This window comes from Microtus oregoni, unplaced genomic scaffold (genome assembly GCF_018167655.1).
Source record: "Microtus oregoni isolate MIOR12 unplaced genomic scaffold, Mior012 000013F_ref0000133, whole genome shotgun sequence".
NCBI classification, from domain to species: Eukaryota; Metazoa; Chordata; class Mammalia; order Rodentia; family Cricetidae; genus Microtus; species Microtus oregoni.
In genome coordinates, this window is record NW_024543072.1 from 17,528,869 (window position 1) to 17,547,611 (window position 18,743).

The 18,743-nt window shown below is 42.3% G+C and overlaps 1 protein-coding gene across 1 annotated transcript; it reads left to right on the top strand.

Moving 5' to 3' along the window:
- Positions 1–11,045: 11,045 nt before the first annotated feature.
- Positions 11,046–13,067, top strand: LOC121455396 (pulmonary surfactant-associated protein A). The gene is made up of 4 exons (XM_041663049.1): positions 11,046–11,217; positions 11,420–11,539; positions 12,241–12,318; positions 12,691–13,067. Exons 1-4 carry the CDS (start codon positions 11,046–11,048, stop codon positions 13,065–13,067), a joined length of 747 nt encoding a protein of 248 aa, XP_041518983.1.
- The last annotated feature ends 5,676 nt before the right edge of the window (positions 13,068–18,743 follow it).

An 18,743-nucleotide genomic window follows, 5' to 3' on the forward strand; every position in this document is an offset into this window, starting at 1 on the left:
AGAGGGTCTAGGTCTGTTCGAGACAGGTTCCCTGGTTGTTGGTTCAGTCTCTGTGAGCTTGTACGAGCCCAGGTTAGTTGTTTATGTGAGTTTTCTTGTGTTGTCCAGGACCCCTCTGGCTCCTACCATCCTTCCTTCCTCTTGTCAGCAGGATTTCCTGAGCTCCGCTTAATGTGACTGTGACCGTGAGTCTCTGTGTCTTTTTCACCAGTTACTGGATGAAGGCTCTCTGATGACAGTTGTGGTACCCACCGTTCTATAAGTAGAGCAGAATGTTATTAAGCATCATCATGTTGACTTTTCCCCCTCTCCTGTCGTGTTTGGTTCTATCCTGGTCTCTGGGCAGTCTGGCCTCTGGATCCTAGCACTCCAGGCAGTGTGAAGAATGGGCTTGCTTTCCTAGCATGGGTCTCAGGCTGGACCAATCACTGGCTGGCCACTGCCACCAGGGGGCTCAGCCCCCAGCAGGTTCTCAGCAGGTCAGAGAAACTGGAGAGGAGGTGTGGACAGGTGAATTATTGAACAGATTCACAGAAATACACTTTATCTGAGGACCAACACTTAATCCTTCATTTTATTTTTCTCTTATCCCTTTTATACCACCCAAGACAAAAATTTCTATGCCAGGAAAGATTACTTCATAACCGCAAGTTACATATTTTCCAAAACCAAATTAAAGTCTTTACATAGGAAGAAATCACAATAAGATCACAAGTCACATGTTTCCTTGGAAGCCCACAAGTAGTTAAACATTTTTCTTTGTATTAATTTTCCCACCATAACATCTTCACTCCACAGCAATGATTTTTTTTTATTACTGATTAACAAAGTTTTAAGCAAACAAAATATATTTCTGCCAGTTTCCTTTGTACTAGCGGGCAGCTGTTCGAGGTTTCAGTGTGACAGATTTCGGTTCTCAACTACTCTAGGGAAACTTTAAACCAGTGGCCCCTTCACCATCTTCCTTTACACACAGGAGGGTCATTTAATTCTGTTCACAACTTTGTGTCTTCATGGTGCACACCGGGGCTTGCGATTAATTCTGTAAGCTCCATGACCAAGGAACTCAGACCTAACCCTGGGTGTAGGGACATAATTGCTTTCTTTGATCATGAGCCTGTTTTCCCACAGGCAGAATTCATGGGTCTATAATGCATGAATCCTTGTTCTTATTTTCCATCCTCCGCAAATCTCAAATCTAATGAAGGGGAAAGTAACTTTAAGCCTATTTTTGTCTTTTTTTGTATCTCTTATTGGAGCAATTGGCAGGAGAGCTAGCCTAAACCATTTCCCTAATCTTCTTTACTATTTGTCCTAACCACGACTCTTTGAGGCTAACTCAGAAAGTCCGGTTAAATCATAGATCTAACTAATCATCTTTGCTTTTATAAAAATCATCTTCATTATGATATGCAAATAAGTTGGCCAGCGAGGAGTGGGATTTTCCCAAGAAACAATACACTATACTAGATACAATACTATTCTTTTATATAGTAATCATAATGCCAAATACTGTAAGAACATGGCAGCAGCAAGCTAGCAGTCTTAGCTGGGGTCATTGTTATAGATTCCTGGGAGTTTCCCTTGTACCAGGTTTCTGTCTGACCCTGAGATGTACCCCTTTTCCTGTCATCTCAGTATTCTTCCCCTCCATCCACCCCCAATCCTATTCCTCATGTTCTCGTCCCCACTTCTCCCAGCCCACCCACAAGCTCTCTTTTATTTCCTCTTCCCAGAGAGATCCATGTGTTCTCCTTTCGACCTTCCTTGTTACCTAGCCTCTCTGGGTCTGTGAATTGTAGCATGGTTATTCTTTTTTTTTAAATTTTTCTACGTATTGTTTTATTGTTTTTTATAAATTGGCCACTTAACATGACTGTCATTTTTTTTTAATTGAGAAAAGGAAAAAAAAAGGTTCCCCCTCCTCCCAGCCTCCCATTTCCCTCCCCCTCCTTCCACCCTTCTCCCCCTCCCCCCACTCCTCTCCCCCTCCCTCTCCAGTCCAAAGAGCAGTCAGGGTTCCCTGCCCTGTGAAAAGTCCAAGGTCCTCCCCCCTCCGTCCATGTCTAGGAAGTTGAACATCCAAACTGGCTAGGCTCCCACAAAGCCAGAACATGAAGTAGGATCAAAACCCCGTGCCATTGTCCTTGGCTTCTCATCATCCCTCATTGTTCGCCATGTTCAGAGAGTCCGGTTTTATCCCATGCTTTTTCAGTCATAGTCCAGCTGGCCTTGGTGAGCTCCCAATAGATCAGCCCCACTGTCTCAGTGGGTGGGTGCACCCCTCGTGGTCCTGACTTTCTTGCTCATCTTCTCCCTCCTTCCGCTCCTCATTGGGATCTTGGGAGCTCAATCCAGTGCTCCAGTGTGGGTCTCTGTCTCTATCTCCATCCATCACCAGATGAAGGTTCTATGGTGATATGCAAGATATTCGTCAGTATTGCTATAGGATAGGATCGTTTCAGGTTCCCTTTCCTCATCTGCCCAAGGAACTAACTGGGGACATCGCCTTCGGCTCCTGGGAGCCACTCTAGGTTCAAGTCTCTTGCCAGACCTAAGGTGGCTCCCTTAACTAAGATTTGTGCTTCCCTGCTCCCCTATCCAGCCTTCCTTTATCCCAATCATCCTGTTTCCCAAAGTTCCCCACATCCTCCCCTTCTCACTTTTCTCTTCCCATCTCCCCTTACCCCCAACCCACCCCACCCCCAAGATCCCACTTTCCTCCCCGGCAATTTTGTCTACTTCCCATAGCCAAGAGGATAACTATATGTTTTTCCTTGGGTTCACCTTCTTATTTAGCTTATTTAGGTTCACCAATTGTAGACTCCATGACCCTTATTTATGGCTAGAAACCAATTATAAGTGAGTACATCCCATGCTCATCTTTTTGGGTCTGGGTTACCTCACTCAGGATAGTGTTTTCTGTTTCCATCCATTTGCATGCAAAATTTGAGAAGTCATTGTTTTTTACCGCAGCGTAGTACTCTACTGTGTATATATTCCATACTTTCTTCATCCATTCTTCCATTGAAGGACATCTAGGTTGTTTCCAGGATCTGGCTATTACAAATAATACTGCTATGAACATAGTTGAACAAATGCTTTTGTCATATGATAGGGCATCTCTTGGGTATATTCCCAAGAGTGGTATTGCTGGGTCCAGGGGTAGGTTGATCCCGAATTTCCTGAGAAATCGATACACTGATTTCCAAAGTGGTTGCACAAGATTGCATTCCCACTAGCAATGGATGAGGGTACCCCTTCCTCCACAGCCTCTCCAGCAAAGGCTATCATTGGTATTTTTGATTTTAGCCATTCTGACAGGTATAAGATGATATCTCAAAGTTGTTTTGATTTGCATTTCCCTGATTGCTAAGGAGGTTGAGCATGACCTTAAGTGTCTTTTAGCCATTGGAAGTTCTTCTGTTGAGAATTCTCTGTTCAGTTCAGTGCCCCATTTTTTAATTGGGTTAATTAGCATTTTAAAGTCTAGTTTCTTGAGTTCTCTATATATTTTGGAGATCAGACCTTTGTCTGTTGCGGGGTTGGTAAAGATCTTCTCCCAGTCAGTAGGTTGCCTTTTTGTCTTAGTGACAGTGTCCTTTTCTTTACAGAAGCTTCTCAGTTTTAGTCAACATTTATTCAATGTTGCCCTTAATGTCTGTGCTGCTGGGGTTATACATAGGAAGCGATCTTCTGTGCCCATCTGTTGTAGGGTACTTCCCACTTTCTCTTCTATCAGGTTCAGTGTGTTCAGGCTGATATTGAGGTCTTTGATCCATTTGGGCTTGAGTTTTGTGCATGGTGAAAGATATGGGTCTATTTTCATTCTTCTACAGGTTGACATCCAGTTGTGCCAGCACCATTTGTTAAAGATGCTTTCATTCTTCCATTGTATACTTTTAGCTCCTTTATCGAAAATGAGGTGTTCATAGGTTTGTGGGTTAAAATCCGGGTCTTCTATATGATTCCATTGGTCGACTTCTCTGTTTTTATGTCAGTACCACACTGTTTTCATTACTGTAGCTCTGTAATAGAGTTTGAAGTCAGGGATGGTAATGCCTCCAGAAGATCCTTTATTGTATAGGATTGTTTTGGCTATCCTGGGTTTTTTGTTTTTCCATATAAAGTTGATTATTGTCCTCTCCAGATCTGTGAAGAATTTTGATGGGACCTTGATGGGGATTGCATTGAATCTATAAATTGCCTTAGGTAGAATTGCCATTTTTACTATGTTGATCCTCCCAATCCAAGAGCAGGGGAGGTCCTTCCATTTTCTGGTATCCTCTTCAATTTCTTTCTTCAATGCCTTAAAGTTCTTGTCAAATAGATCTTTCACTTCCTTGGTTAGAGTTACCCCAAGATATTTTATGCTGTTTGTGGCTATTGTGAAAAGTGAAGCTTCTCTGATTTCCCTCTCTGCTTCCATATCCTTTGTGTATAAGAGGGCGACTGATTTTTTGGAGTTGATCTTGCATCCTGCCACATTACTAAAGCTGTTTATCAGCTGTAAAAGTTCTTTGGTGGAGTTTTGGGCGTCGCTTATGTAGACTATCATATCATCTGCAAATAACAAAAGTTTAACTTCTTCCTTTCCAATTCGAATCCCCTTGATCCCATTATGTTGTCGTATTGCTATTGCTAGAACTTCAAGCACTATATTGAAGAGGTATGGCGAGAGTGGACAGCCTTGTCGTGTTTTGAGTTTCTCTCCGTTTAATTTGATGTTAGCTGTCGGCTTGCTGTATATTGCTTTTATTATATTTAGGTATGACCCTTGTATCCCTAATTTCTCCAACACTTTTATCATAAAGGGATGTTGGATTTTGTCAAATGCTTTTTCAGCATCTAATGAAATGATCATATGGTTTTTTTCTCTCAGTTTATTTATATGATGGATTACATTGATAGATTTTCATATGTCGAACCAGCCCTGCATCTCTGGAATAAAGCCTACTTGATCATAATGGATAATTTTCCTAATGTGTTCTTGGATACAGTTTGCCAGTATTTTGTTGAGGATTTTTGCGTCGATATTCATGAGTGAGACTGGCCTGTAATTCTCTTTCTTGGTTGAGTCTTTGTGCGGTTTTGGTATCAGAGTGACTGTAGCTTCATAAAAGGAATTTGGCAATGACTCTTCTGTTTCTATATTGTGAAATACATTAAGGAGTATAGGTATTAGGTCTTCTTGGAAGTTCTGGTAGAATTCCGCATTGAAACCATCTGGTCCTGCCCTTTTTTGGGTAGGGAGGTTTTTGATAACAGCTTCTAATTCTTCGTGACTAACAGGTCCATTTAGGTCGTTCACCTGGTCCTGGTTTAACTTTCGTATATGGTATTTATCTAAAAAAGTGTCCATTTCTTTTACATTTTCCAGTTTTGTGGCATTCAGGCTTTTGTAGTAAGATCTAACGATTCTCTGAATATCCTCTGTGTCTGTGGTTATGTCCCCCTTTTCATTTGTGATCTTATTAATTTGCATATTCTCTCTCTGCCGTTTGATTAGTTTGGATAGGGGTTTATCAATCTTGTTGATTTTCTCCAGGAACCAGCTTTTTGTTTCATTGATTCTTTGGATTGTTTTCTGTGTTTCTATTTTATTGATTTCAGCCCTCAGTTTGATTATTTCCAGTCTTCTACTCCTCCTAGGTGAGTCTGCTTCTTTTTTTTTCTAGAGCTTTCAGGTGGGCTGTTAAGTCTCCAATGTGTGCTTTTTCTGTTTTCTTTAAGTGGGCACTTAGTGCTATGAACTTTCCTCTCAGGACTGCTTTCATAGTGTCCCATAAGTTTGAGTAGGTTGTTTCTTTATTTTCATTGAATTCGAGGAAGACTTTAATTTCTTTCTTTATTTCTTCCTTAATCCAGGTATGGTTCAGTAGCTGACTGTTCAGTTTCCATGAGTTTGTAGGCTTTCTGGGGGTAGCATTGTTGTTGAATTCTAACTTTAATCCATGGTGATCTGATAAGACCCAGGAGGTTACGAATATTTTTTTGTAACTGTGGAAGTTTGCTTTGTTACCCAGTATGTGGTCAATTTTCGAGAAGGTTCCATGAGCTGCAGAGAAGAACGCATATTCTTTCCTATTTGGGTGGAATGTTCTATAGATGTCTGTTAAGTCCATTTGATTCATTACTTCCATTAATTCTCTAATTTCTCTGTTAGGTTTCTGTCTGATTGACCTGTCCATTGGTGAGAGAGGAGTGTTGAAGTCTCCTACTATTAGTGTGTGCGGTTTGATGGCAGCCTTGAGTTTTAGTAGTGTTTCTTTTATGTACGTGGATGCTTTTATATTAGGGGCGTAGATATTCAGGATTGAGACTTCATCCTGATGAATTGTTCCTGTTATGAGTATAAAATGTCCCTCTCCATCTCTTCTGATTGATTTAAGTTTGAAGTCAACTTTGTTAGAAATTAGTATGGCCACACCTGCTTGTTTCTTAGGTCCATTTGCTTGATAAGCCTTTTCCCAGCCCTTTACTCTGAGTAGGTGCCTGTCTTTGTGGTTAAGGTGTGTTTCTTGTAAACAGCAGAATGTTGGATCCTGTTTTCGTATCCAATCTCTTAGCCTGTGCCTTTTTATAGGTGAGTTGAACCTATTGACATTAAGTGATATTAATGACCAGTGGTTGTTAATTCCGGTCACTTTTTTAGTAGTAGAGTTTGTGTATTTCCTTTCTTTGAGTTGTGCTCGTGAAGGGTCTCTAGATGATTGAGTTATTGTGGTTATTGTTGGACTCCTTGGTTTGTGATTTTCCTTCTATTACTTTCTGTAAGGCTGGATTTGTGGCTACGTATTGTTTAAATTTGTTTTTATCCTGGAAAATTTTGTTTTCTCCATTTATAGTGAATGAAAGCTTGGCTGGGTATAGTAGTCTGTGCTGGCATCCATGGTCTCTTAGTTTCTGCAGTATATCTATCCAGGACCTTCTGGCTTTTATTGTTTCCATAGAGAAATCAGGTGTAAGTCTGATAGGTTTACCTTTATAAGTAACTTGGCCTTTTTCCTTTGCAGCTCTTAATATTCTTTCTTTATTCTATATGTTTTGTGTTTTGATTATTATATGGCGAGGAGATGTTTTTTTTTTTTTTTTGGCCCAGTTTATTCGGTGTTCTGTATGCTTCTTGAACCTTCAAAGGAATTTCCTTCTTTAGGTTGGGAAAGTTTTCTTCTATAATTTTATTAAATATATTTTCTGGACCATTGAGCTGTACTTCTTCTCCTTCTTCTATCCCAATTATTCTTAGGTTTTTTCTTTTTATTGTGTCCCAGATTTCCTGAAAGTTTTGTAATGAGAATTTGTTGGCTTTGCTGTTTTCTTTGATCAGTGTGTTTATTTTCTCTATGGTATCTTCAGTGTCAGAGATTCTTTCTTCTATCTCTTGTAATCTGTCGGTAGTACTTGTCTCTGTAGTTCTTGTTCTTTTACCCAGATTTTCCATCTCCATCCTTCCCTCGGTTTGTGTTTTCTTCATTACTTCCATTTCATTCTTCATGTCTTGAACCACTTCCCTTACCTGTTTGATTGCTTTTTCTTGTTTCTCTTGGTTTTCTTGGGTATCTTTGAGCGCTTTATTCATTTCCTCTACCTTTCTGTTTGTGATCTCTAATTGTTTATGGCAGTTTTTTACCTCCTGTTTAAGGTCTTCTATTATTTTCATATAATTCACTTTTGAGTCGATTTCTTCTAATTCTTCTAGAGTAGGGTGTACAATTCTTCTTATTTAGGGATCTCTGGATTCTGGTGATGTCATGTTGCCTTTCAGGTTGTTGGAGGAATTCTTGCCTTGGCGCCTTCCCATCTCTTCCTTCAAATGGAGCCAGGAGAGGCCTGGTGTCTTGGTCCAGTCTTTGCTGTGACTGACTCTCTGGTTGTAACTCTTCAGTGTAGAAGCAGGAACCGTCCAGTCCAGATGGAACTTCTCAGCACCAAAACATAGACGCCTGGTAGTCCAATGACCCTCGGACAAAAGGGAGAACTTGGGGGGCAGGGTGGGGACAAGTAGAACACAGGACACCCTGCCGCAAAAGCTGAAGGTGCGCATGCTCCCTTTGGGGGGGGAGGGGGTCCTTGAGGCCTGCCCTGTAGGCAGGCACTCACCTCTCTGGGTGGGTAGCCTTAGTGTAGGAGCAGAAAACTGTTCCTGAGCAAAGGACCTAGCAGATAACGCAGACTCTTGGGGGGGGGGGGGGTCGGGTGTAAGAAAGACAGCCCTGCAGAAGGAGCTGGGGGAGGGGGGGTTTGTGGTCTCTTCCGGGTCAATCCGCCCCTGGATCGCACACACTCACCCATCCAGATGGAACTCCTCAGTACCTAAACAGGGCCACCTGGTAGCCCGCTGATCGGGGACAAAAGGAAAAAAACCGGGCAGGTGGGATGAGATCCAGGAGTGCACCGGTTATTCTTTACTTTATAGCTAATACCCACTTACAAGTGAGTACATACTATTTTTATGAGCTTAGGTTACCTCACTTAAGATGACTTATTTTCTAGTTCCATCCATTTTCCTTCAAATTTCATGATGTCATTGTTTTAAACAACTGAGTAATATTGTACTGTGTAAATGTACCACACTTTCTTTACCCATTCTTCAATTGAGGAACACTGTGGTTATTGCCAGGTTCTGGCTATTATGAATAATGAAGTTATGAACATAGTTGAGCAAGTGTCCTTGTGGTATGGTTGAGTACCCCTTGGGTATATGCCCAAGAGAGGTATGTAGCTGAGTCTTGAGGTAGATTTTCTGAGAAAATCCCATATTGATCCCCAAAGTTAACTCCAGAATTAATATTTTTATCTTTTCTCCAAAGAAACCCTATATTCAACAGTCACTCTCAGTTTCTTTATCCCTTACCCATTAGTGATGACTATTTACTTTCTGTCTGGATGACTTGCTTACTCTAGACATTTAATATAATTAGAATAATTATATGTATTGTCTTTTGTACCTTTCATTTGGCAAATTGCTTGCAAGGTTTATCCATACCATAGCACATATCCTTACTTTTGTCCTTTCTTTGCCTAAATAATGCGCCATTACATGTTGTTTGCTCATCAGTGGGTCATGAATAAATACCGGGGCTATTTAGACCATTTGGATCTGAGCAGCTGTGTACAGGTTTTGTAATACCTATTTCTAATTATTTTAGGTATAAATCTAGGAATTGAATTGTTGCATCATAAGAACAATTATTTGTTTAATATGCTGGGGAGCTCCCAAAGTGTCTTCCAAAACCACTGTCCTATTTTCCACTCAACTAGAAGAGTCTGAGCTGGAAAGTTTCTTTATGTGCCCAGGACTTGTTGCTTGTTCTCTGGCTTGTTAGGTGATAGTGTTGCTTCATATTTCCCTGCTTGATAAAGTGCTGAATCTCTTTTAATGTGCAAATGGTTGTTTCTGTATCTCCTTTGCATGTTTGTGTGTGTGAACGTGGACATGCATATGGTGCTGCATGCTTGGGGAGGCTGGAGGACAGCTCGAGCGTCAGTCCTCACCTTCTGCCTTGTTTCATAAGGGTTCGGATTGCTGCTGTGCACTCCAGGCTAGCTGACAAGGGAGCTTCGGCAGGTTCTCCTGTATCCACTTCCATCCTGACAGAGGGCAGCTGGGACTACAGAGGACCACTGCCGCTCCATCATGTTGGGTGTGGATGCAGTCTCACAGCAAGCCCTTTACTGGCTGAGCCATCTTCTGCCCTTGCATTGCACTTCATTTTATTCTGGAAAGCATTTTTCAATTCTTCTCTTCCTCTTCTCACCATGAACTACCTTTGTGTGTTTTTTACTTTATAAATAGACTTTTTGTGTGTGGCTTGGTCTGCTTCTTTCCTCTTCTTTCTCCCCCCCACATTCTTTTATTTAACCAGGCTTCATTTTTTTTCTGATCCTCCTTTATTTAATCTCCTTAATTCCTAATACCTTTATCAATTTTCATCATTATAATTTGCTTTCTGCTTTCTTTTCTATGGCCATGGGTGGAGCATAGAGTAGCTAGCCTTTGCAGTGTTTCTGTGTCAGGCTTGTTCTGATGCTTTGTTTCTTCTCTGAGTGGTAGTGGATCTTCATCAGAACCTGGGTAAAGGTTTTCAGTCTGTGCTGCCAGTCAGCGGTGTTAATTCAGAAGAGAGGGGCGACTTTGATAGAGACAAAGATTCCCTCCCCACACACTTGGAGTTTGCTTCCTGCAGATTCCGTGCTCTGCTCAAGGGTTCTAAGTGCTTTTCTTGTGAAGTACTCTGAAGGAAACTGAGCTGTGTAAATGAGATGTCTGCTTCCTGCCAGGCCCTCCCTTGTGATAGGGACTCTGAGGGTGGGGAAAGCTGACAGCCTGCTGACAGCCTGCACGTCTATAAGTGATGTTGTCCACATATCCACTCTGACTTGGAGGGAGACAGCCACACCACCTGTGGGCTGCGTGCGCGTGAGCTTGGCCACCAGCGCCGAGGTGTCCTCTGGTTTTGATTTTCTGAAGGTAAGAGCCTCACACCTAATTAGGGCTGACTGGGCAGGAAGGTACTGCATACTGCTGACATTTTGGCGGAACCATGAACCCTGCTCATCACGGTTTGTCATTGGCTCTCTGATTCCTGAGAACCCAAAACAGAGTAACTTAAAATACGGAGGCACAGACCAGCTAATAGACAGCCTTATTTGGACTTTCACATAAGGGTCAGCTTAGGTCAGAGAGGTACAGGGATTTCTCTCGGGCAGTCAGGCTAGAACAGAAAAGAATCTCCTTGAGGATTCAGGCGCCTGACTCTCCTGAGCTCTACTCCTCCAATCAAGGATCATGTTATCTGAAGCTGGAGGGCTGGAGTGTAAGACTGTGTTAGATAATAGATACTCCTGGGGGTTGCTGACTGGGAAGAGTTTGGGTCTTGTTGGTACTCTTGACTGTATCTGCTTGTCTGTCATGATCTACTCTGTTCCTGGGGCCCGCGAAGTACAGCAAGAACGGGGCGTGGCAGAGGGCAGCCACGTTAATGCTACAGATGGGTTGGTAATTCTTCCCTCCTGCAGGAGAAGCCACTGGAGCAGCAGCCATGTCGCTGTGTTCTTTGGCCTTCGTCCTCTTCTTGGCTGCTGTTGCTGGTATCAAGTGCAATGGGACAGAAGTGTGTGCCGGAAGTCCTGGGATCCCCGGCACTCCTGGAAACCATGGCATGCCTGGCAGAGATGGGAGAGATGGTATCAAAGGTGACCCTGGACTTCCAGGTACTTACTGTATGGATTACTACATTTTTAGCTCGGGGACAGAGACCTATTTTTATGAGAGCCATCCCGTACAGGGTACTAGATGATGGAACTTTTCTGGAGTCCTTAGGTTGTAGTCTGTGTCTTCAAGGTTCCCATGGAGAGACAAGTGATTCACCCGCATGCTAAAGGTCCCCATGTCTGTGTCCTCTTCACTCTGTAGGTCCCATGGGTCCCCCTGGAGGAATGCCAGGTCTTCCTGGGCGTGATGGGATGCCTGGAGCCCCTGGTGCCCCTGGAGAACGTGGAGACAAGGGAGAGCCCGGAGAGAGGGGTTTTCCAGGTGAGCAGGGCTGGGGGCAGCAGTCATTGGTAATATGGTCCAGCTTGTCAGTCACATGAGGAATTGTAGGAAGGGTCCAAGGCATACTGCTCAACCTAAATAAGAAATTAGGAAGTTGAAGAGAGAAGCCATAGGGGTTTAAGTAACACATTTCAGAGACTGACAAGCATCATGGCTGCAGACAGAGAGGCACATGGTGTACTATAGGGGAAGGGAAGCAGCACTGGGAGGCCTAGGGGTCATTCTTAGGGATGAGATTCCGGGGCATCTTGAAATGTGTGTAGGGTTATATGGACTTGGAATCCAGGCAGATGGTGTGATCAGGAATCATGCATGCTGACAGAGCTCTAGGGTATGGATCAATTTAGCAGCCCATCAGGAGAGTTCAGAGGTCCTCATTGCTGGTCTTGGTAGAGTGTATGAGATGGGGGTCCTTTTCTTCAGTCAGAAAAACACATAGATGAGCATGGGCATGCAGGGCCAGTCAAGGGATACAGGAAAGCAGAGCAGGCTCAAGGCTGCATTAAGAAATGGGTGTGTAGGAGTATGGAAACTTCTGAACCCTTATAACTAGGGTCTGGGCTCTGTGCACAGCATTAGATGATAGAATTCTGGCTTTGTCGCTGGTGGAATACCTGTTTGGTGGCAAGCAGAGCTCTTTGCTGGCTTGCCCCCATCCTGAAATTGTGGGATCTTCACAGGATTTCCAGCTTACCAGGATGAGGAACTGCAGACCGATCTCCTCGAGATCAGACATAAGATGCATCAAATGATGGGAGGTAAGGGGACTGTTTAAGGTGTCATCAAGCACAGATGTCTTAATGCTTCCCTCTAGTCTCCAGTTCCAGAATCCAAAACCTAAACGCCTGGCAAGTGTAGACATGGGGCTTTGGAGAAAGGAAAGCTGCTTTCCTTTTCTACTGTCTTTGAATGACACAGAAGTGGGCGTGGATTTGCTCCCAAGAAAGCATGAAACTGTAGATTCTGTCAATAAATAATTGTTGTCTATCCAGAGATATCTATTAGAGAACACAGAGATGGACTTAAAACGAGGCTGGGGAAAGGAAGGGAAAGCACCAAGAAAGACAGAGATGGAGAGATTATGGAGAAAGTTTAAGGGTCAGTGGTCTAACCCAGGCTTCTCTGCTTAGTCCTCAGCTTGCAAGGATCCATGTTGTCCGTAGGAGAGAAAGTTTTCTCCACCAATGGACAGTCAGCCAACTTTGATACCATTAGAGAGACATGTACCAGAGCAGGTGGCAGCATTGCTACACCAAGGAGCCCAGAGGAGAACGAGGCCATATCAAGCATCGTGACCAAGTACAACATCTATGCCTACTTGGGCATGGTTGAAGACAAGATCCCTGGAGAGTTCCAATACCTGGATGGGACTTCTGTGAATTACACCAACTGGTACCCGGGAGAGCCCAGGGGTACAGGCAAAGAGAAGTGTGTAGAGATGTATACAGATGGGAAATGGAATGATAAGGGCTGCCTGCAGTACCGCCTGGCCATTTGTGAATTTTGATCAAGCATTTAGATTAAAAAGATAAAATTCCACAATATTTTTTAGCCTCTATCCTGGTGATCGCCCCTGACCCATAGGATGCTGCAACTTCCTTTCAACCATTTTTTTTTGTGACTATTAGAATTAGCAATATTTGCAGTCAACCCACATGGGCCCTAAACTCTCTCCATACTCATTAGCTCATCCTGAAAGTTTCATTAGAATACATTATGAACATTCACTCATGTCAGTCTTGGTTTTCACCATGAGATGGAGACCTCTTTTTCCTCACCTTGTCCAGTTTCTTCATTTGTGAGCGGTGGTCCTTGAAGTCCCAGCATGAAAGGATCCTCTAAACTACACAGCCTGCCCCTTGCCCCGTCTATCCTTCTGCAGTTCACCCTTTCACTGCCCTAAGATTTAGAAGTTCAGGTTAAACATAAAAATAGGCATAAGGAACTTTGGGCAAAGCCTGGTGTGTGGAACTAGGCCATATTCCCTATCACCTGCACCCATGCTTTCAGGTCAAATACGTTCTCATAGATGTCAGGGAGCTAGATAGGGCCACAGTATAGTACTAGTGGAGCACAGTTTCCCTGGTTGACATGTATAGTCCCCTCCCTTGGGTCGAGAAGTGTCAATTTAGCCTCTTGACCTAACAGCAGATCCCCTGGATTTTAAGAGAACTACCCTTTATACCCAGATCCTAACTCAAGTAGTTGCCTGCTAATGGACACAGCTGCGATCATTAACTGCACTTCATTTTTTCCCCTCTTATGAAATAAATCAGCTATTTTTCAACAATATTCCAGGTGTTAAGTTATCTTGGGGATAACTATTTCCTTTGAGACCATTTCATGATCTATGGGATGAAAATAAAGTGATTATTGCAATTATTCTACCTACCAAAGTTATTACCCATATCAATTACTACAACAAAGACTGCTGATCACATTCTGTACACCAAATGCCTTGACAAGCACTGATAACATTTGTTATTAGGTATAATTTAATACAGCTAATATATCTTTACATGATGTCACAGAACCAGATTAGGGGCCATGAGAGCTTAAGAGGTATCTGGAAGAACATGACATCAATGCTGATGTCTGATGTCAAGGTAACTCCAGATCTGAGCCCATGTGGTCCATGGTGAGGAGTGAGTGATAGCATCTTTTCCACCCCTACTCAGGTATCTGCTGTGCCATGGGTGAAGGTAGAACCCAAGGTGCAGGTTTCTGAGTCATCCCAGTCTCAAATGCACAAGGTGGATTATGTGATCCATTCTAGTCTCAGCTATGTGGAATGGGACCATGATCCACACCCTACATAGTCACAGGGGTGTAACTATGCCTTGAGGGGACAGCCAATCTGTACCTCTTATCTCTAAAAAGCTCCTGTGCTTCCACCTTCTGACCCTCTCTCTGCAGCAGGAAGCCCAGGACAAAGCCAGGTGGAGGAATGTTGCTTACACTTTCTCAAACATTAACTGCTAAGCTGATCCGTCTATTCTGTGTGATTAGGGCCCTACATACAAGTTGTTGAGGGTTTTCTGAGAGGGAAAAACAGGAAAAAACCATATATTCCCAGTTATATAGACAGTCTAAAGCTCTAAAAGTTGATATTGGTCCCTTTTCTATTAGGTCTATTTTTATGGCATTACTTGCTATTGTTACTATAGTATTTTTTTGGACACATTTTTAGTGAGATATTGCTGGTTTCAGGGAAAGCATAATTTTTTTAATTGATCTTATACCCAACCAACATTTTAGAGTCTTGTTTTTCTCTTAATACTTTCAATACAGGTGAATCTTTAATGTGTTACACATTAACCATTGCATTTACAAATGATGGTATTTTTCCTTGTTCCTAATACATATATATGTACCTTGCCTATATTATTTATAACTATAAAATTTTAGAATCTCATACATGTATATAATTAAATATGATCACATCCATGCTCATTTCTGTCTTCCAACTCCTCTTGATCTCTCCTACACCTCATGTCCCGTCTCCTCTATTTTTAAACCTCCTCATCTTCTTCTTAAATCACTAAATTCATTCAGTGCTGCTTATGTGTGCAAGGATGTGGGACCATCCACTGGAGCATATCAAACATATATATGCACATATTCTTCTAATGTGTCCCAGGAAGTTTTCTATTATTTCACCATTGAAAATGCATTGCTCCATCTTTCCTTGGTAAATGGTTGATATAACACAATGAACCATGGATATCCCCACTTATTGTGTCAATATTCCCATTAGCTAATTTATAGCTTCGGTGTCCATCAATAAATGAATAGACAAAGAAAGTGTGGCATATGACCAAAATTGAGTCATATTCTAACATAAAGAGAAACAGAATTATGTCATCTGTGGGAGAACTGATGGACTTGAGACCACCATATTGGGTAAATAAGCCTGACTCAGAAAAATGCCTCATTTTCTTTTATATGTAAAAACTATATTTATCACACACACACACACACACACACACACACACACACACACACACCCCACCATGAAATCAGGTAGGGGACTTAGGGGATGAAAGAGATCAGAGGGGAGACTGACCAAGAGATGGTAGTATAGCAAAGTACAAATTATGCCTTTATGAAAATATCATCATGAAACCCATTTTCTGAATGCTGATTTTATTTTTAATTTGCATGTTTTAGGTTTCTAAGAGATACTTGGTACCAAGGTAGAGAAGCTCCCTTTTTTCTTGGTTTGCTAAGGTTTATTTTCAGTTTTTTTTTTTCAGGACTGGAGTGTTCAGCCACAGAGAGCAAGGTACTTTTTTTCTTTTAAATCAGGAATGTGTGTGCTGAACTTTGTCAGATGATTTTCTGGCACTTGCTATGGTCTCTTTGCACAGAGAAAGAGAAATATGAGTAGAGCCAGCTTCCAGTCCTGGCTATTGGCCTCCAGGGCACAGCTGAGACTAGGAGGTTCTGAGTCTGAAGAAAGACTCTAAGATTGCCACCACTGGGTCTGCAAAGATGAGGCCCCTCACTGGGAGTGTTACCAATCCCCCTTTCTAGCCTAAGGAGGATTAGAGTGGGAAAAGGGAGCTGGCCACCCTTGGGTGACCTCAGAACTTGCATAAGAAAAATATCCTTTCTCCCACTGTGCCCATGAGACCATCCTTCTAAGTTGTTTGGATAAGGATGCTTAATTTCCCTCAGCTTCCCTGGCTCACCATCCAAGTCAGGCATAAAAGTTATTTTCAAGCTGGAAGAGGTGGCTCACACCTTTAATTTTCCCCCCACTCAGGAGGGAAGCAGAGACAGGTGGATCTCAATGAGTTTGAGGCTAGTCTGGTCTATAGATTGAGTTCCAAGATAGTCAGGAAAGCCCTGGTTACACAGAGAAATCCTGTCTCAAAAACAAACACAAAGGAATAAATTAAATAATAATAATAATGATGATAATGATAATAACATTATTATTCTCAGGATGGGCAGTGGTAGCACACACCTTTAATTTCAGCACTTAGGGGATTCCTGAGTTTGAAGCCTAGTCTATGTGAAGAGTTCAAGGGCATCCAGGCCAGGACTACCCAGGGAAACCCTGTCTCAAAAAAAACAAGCAGAACCCCACCCCCCCCCCCCAAAAAAAAATTCCCAGTTCTAGAAGTACTTCAGTGCTGAACACTGAGTATCTGATTTTGCTGAGTCATGAGGAAAAAAGAAATGGGAGACCTGACCTGAACCCTACACAAAGAACTCTAGAAACTGAGGAAAGCATGGAGTGGAAGAAGGGGTCTTCCCCAGGAATGAGTACGCTAATTCGTTGTCCAGGGCCAAGCTGTCAGTCCTGAAAACACATATGCAGGTAGCAGTACACAGACTGAATAGGTCATATGAGTATTTATGTATGTGTATATATGTATATGAATTTACATATATGCATGCAATAATAGCTGGTGAAAAAAGAGACCATGAATCTGAAGGAGACCACGGCAAGTGTATAGGAGGGTTTGGAGGGAAGAAGAAGAAGGGAGAAATATTGAAATTATAATCTCAGAAGTAAAAAATAAGATGGATAAATAAATAAAATCTAACTAGTGACACACATCAAATATAAAGACGAATGAACGGTAACTATGAGCCTCGCGACGCCAGGACAATGTGGTACCACCTCAGCTCTCAGGGGATACTTCTCCTGGGCTGAGCTGTCATTTATTCCCGACACGTGAGCATTTGCTCCCTAAAACACAAGACCCCAGTAACAAGACACTGTGGATCTTCATGAGCAACTGATGCCATACTTTGATGTAGCGACATTTCATTTGTATTTTAATGAATAAAGCTTGCCTGAAGTTCAGAGAGTAAAGCAGCCCCTCTGTTCAGCCTAACAGACCAGGCGGTGGTGGCACACACCTTTAATCCCAGTAGCCACACTAGTTCCCCATAGAAGCTGGGTTGTAGTGGTGTACACCTTTAATCCCTGTACCAGAGAGAAATATAAGATGGGAAGAGACAGCTCTCAGCTCAGTCTTACTCTGAGAATTTGTGGAGGCCGGATTGCCATTTCAGTCTAAAGTAACGGTAAGAGCTGCTTTGCTTTTCAGACCTTCAGGTTGAACCCTGACATCTGTCTCTGGGTTTTTATTATTTGTGCTGCACTCTGATGGGAGGCTCTTGCAGAATCCTTTCTAATGGAACTGGTTCCCACGAGGAACAGTGAGAAGATACTAAACAATCAGATAAAACCAGTCAGTGTGTTCTGAAAAGCAGCAATATCCTCACTGGCTAGTAATTCCCTGTGAGAACACACTTTTGGACCAATATTCTCTTCACCTTTCATGTAAACTAGAATAACATCCATGTATACAAGTTCATGTGACCATCATGAAAACCTAACAGGAGGGAGAACATTCTAGAGTGACATTTGTGTTACTCCCTTAGGCTACCAGACAAAGAAACAAGGTACCCCAGGGAACTGGAATTTCCTCCAGGAGTCTCATGTTGGAAGAAGGAAAAGGGCAAAGCCAGAGGAGGGACTTGCCTCCTCCAAAGAATTCACAGAGTTTTGACAAGTCTGTAGACCACCTTACAGGAGAGACTAGAGTCAAGAGAACTGTGGATTAAAGATGGGTGGTACCACATCCTGACTAGGAGTGCTTGACTATGCATAATTCTGTCCTTCTTAAACTTTAATCTCATGCCAGGACCCTGAAAATAGACCTAGGGATCTCTGCATTTCTTTGTCCCTCTTCCTAGTATGATTACACTGGAATAAATTTCCCTTTTCTGTTTTTCACTGTTAATTTGACAATATTTGTCTCATTGAGTATGGGTAACCAAACTTGACTTCTTAGGACTGTCAGGAACTCTAGCTCCAAACTAATCCCAAGTCTGATATCAGTCATATATTCAAATAAGCACGAGATAGGCCACTGCCCGTCATTTACTTTAGGAAGTAATAGCTTCAAACTCCACCAGTACTTTGTGGTTACTGTAGTGAGTTGAATGTGAAACAAGAAATCTTAAGGACAAAGGTAGGGACAAAATTCTATTGGGTGTGTCTTAATCAATCCCAGGAGTCGGGCATTGCAGGGGTTTTTGAAGAGAGAATGTGAAGAATTTGATACTTGTACTAGTATTGAGAACAGAGTAAATTTAAAGCTTTATGCTCATACATATTAGAATTGATACTTTTTAGCAAAACTTTATGTATATTAGC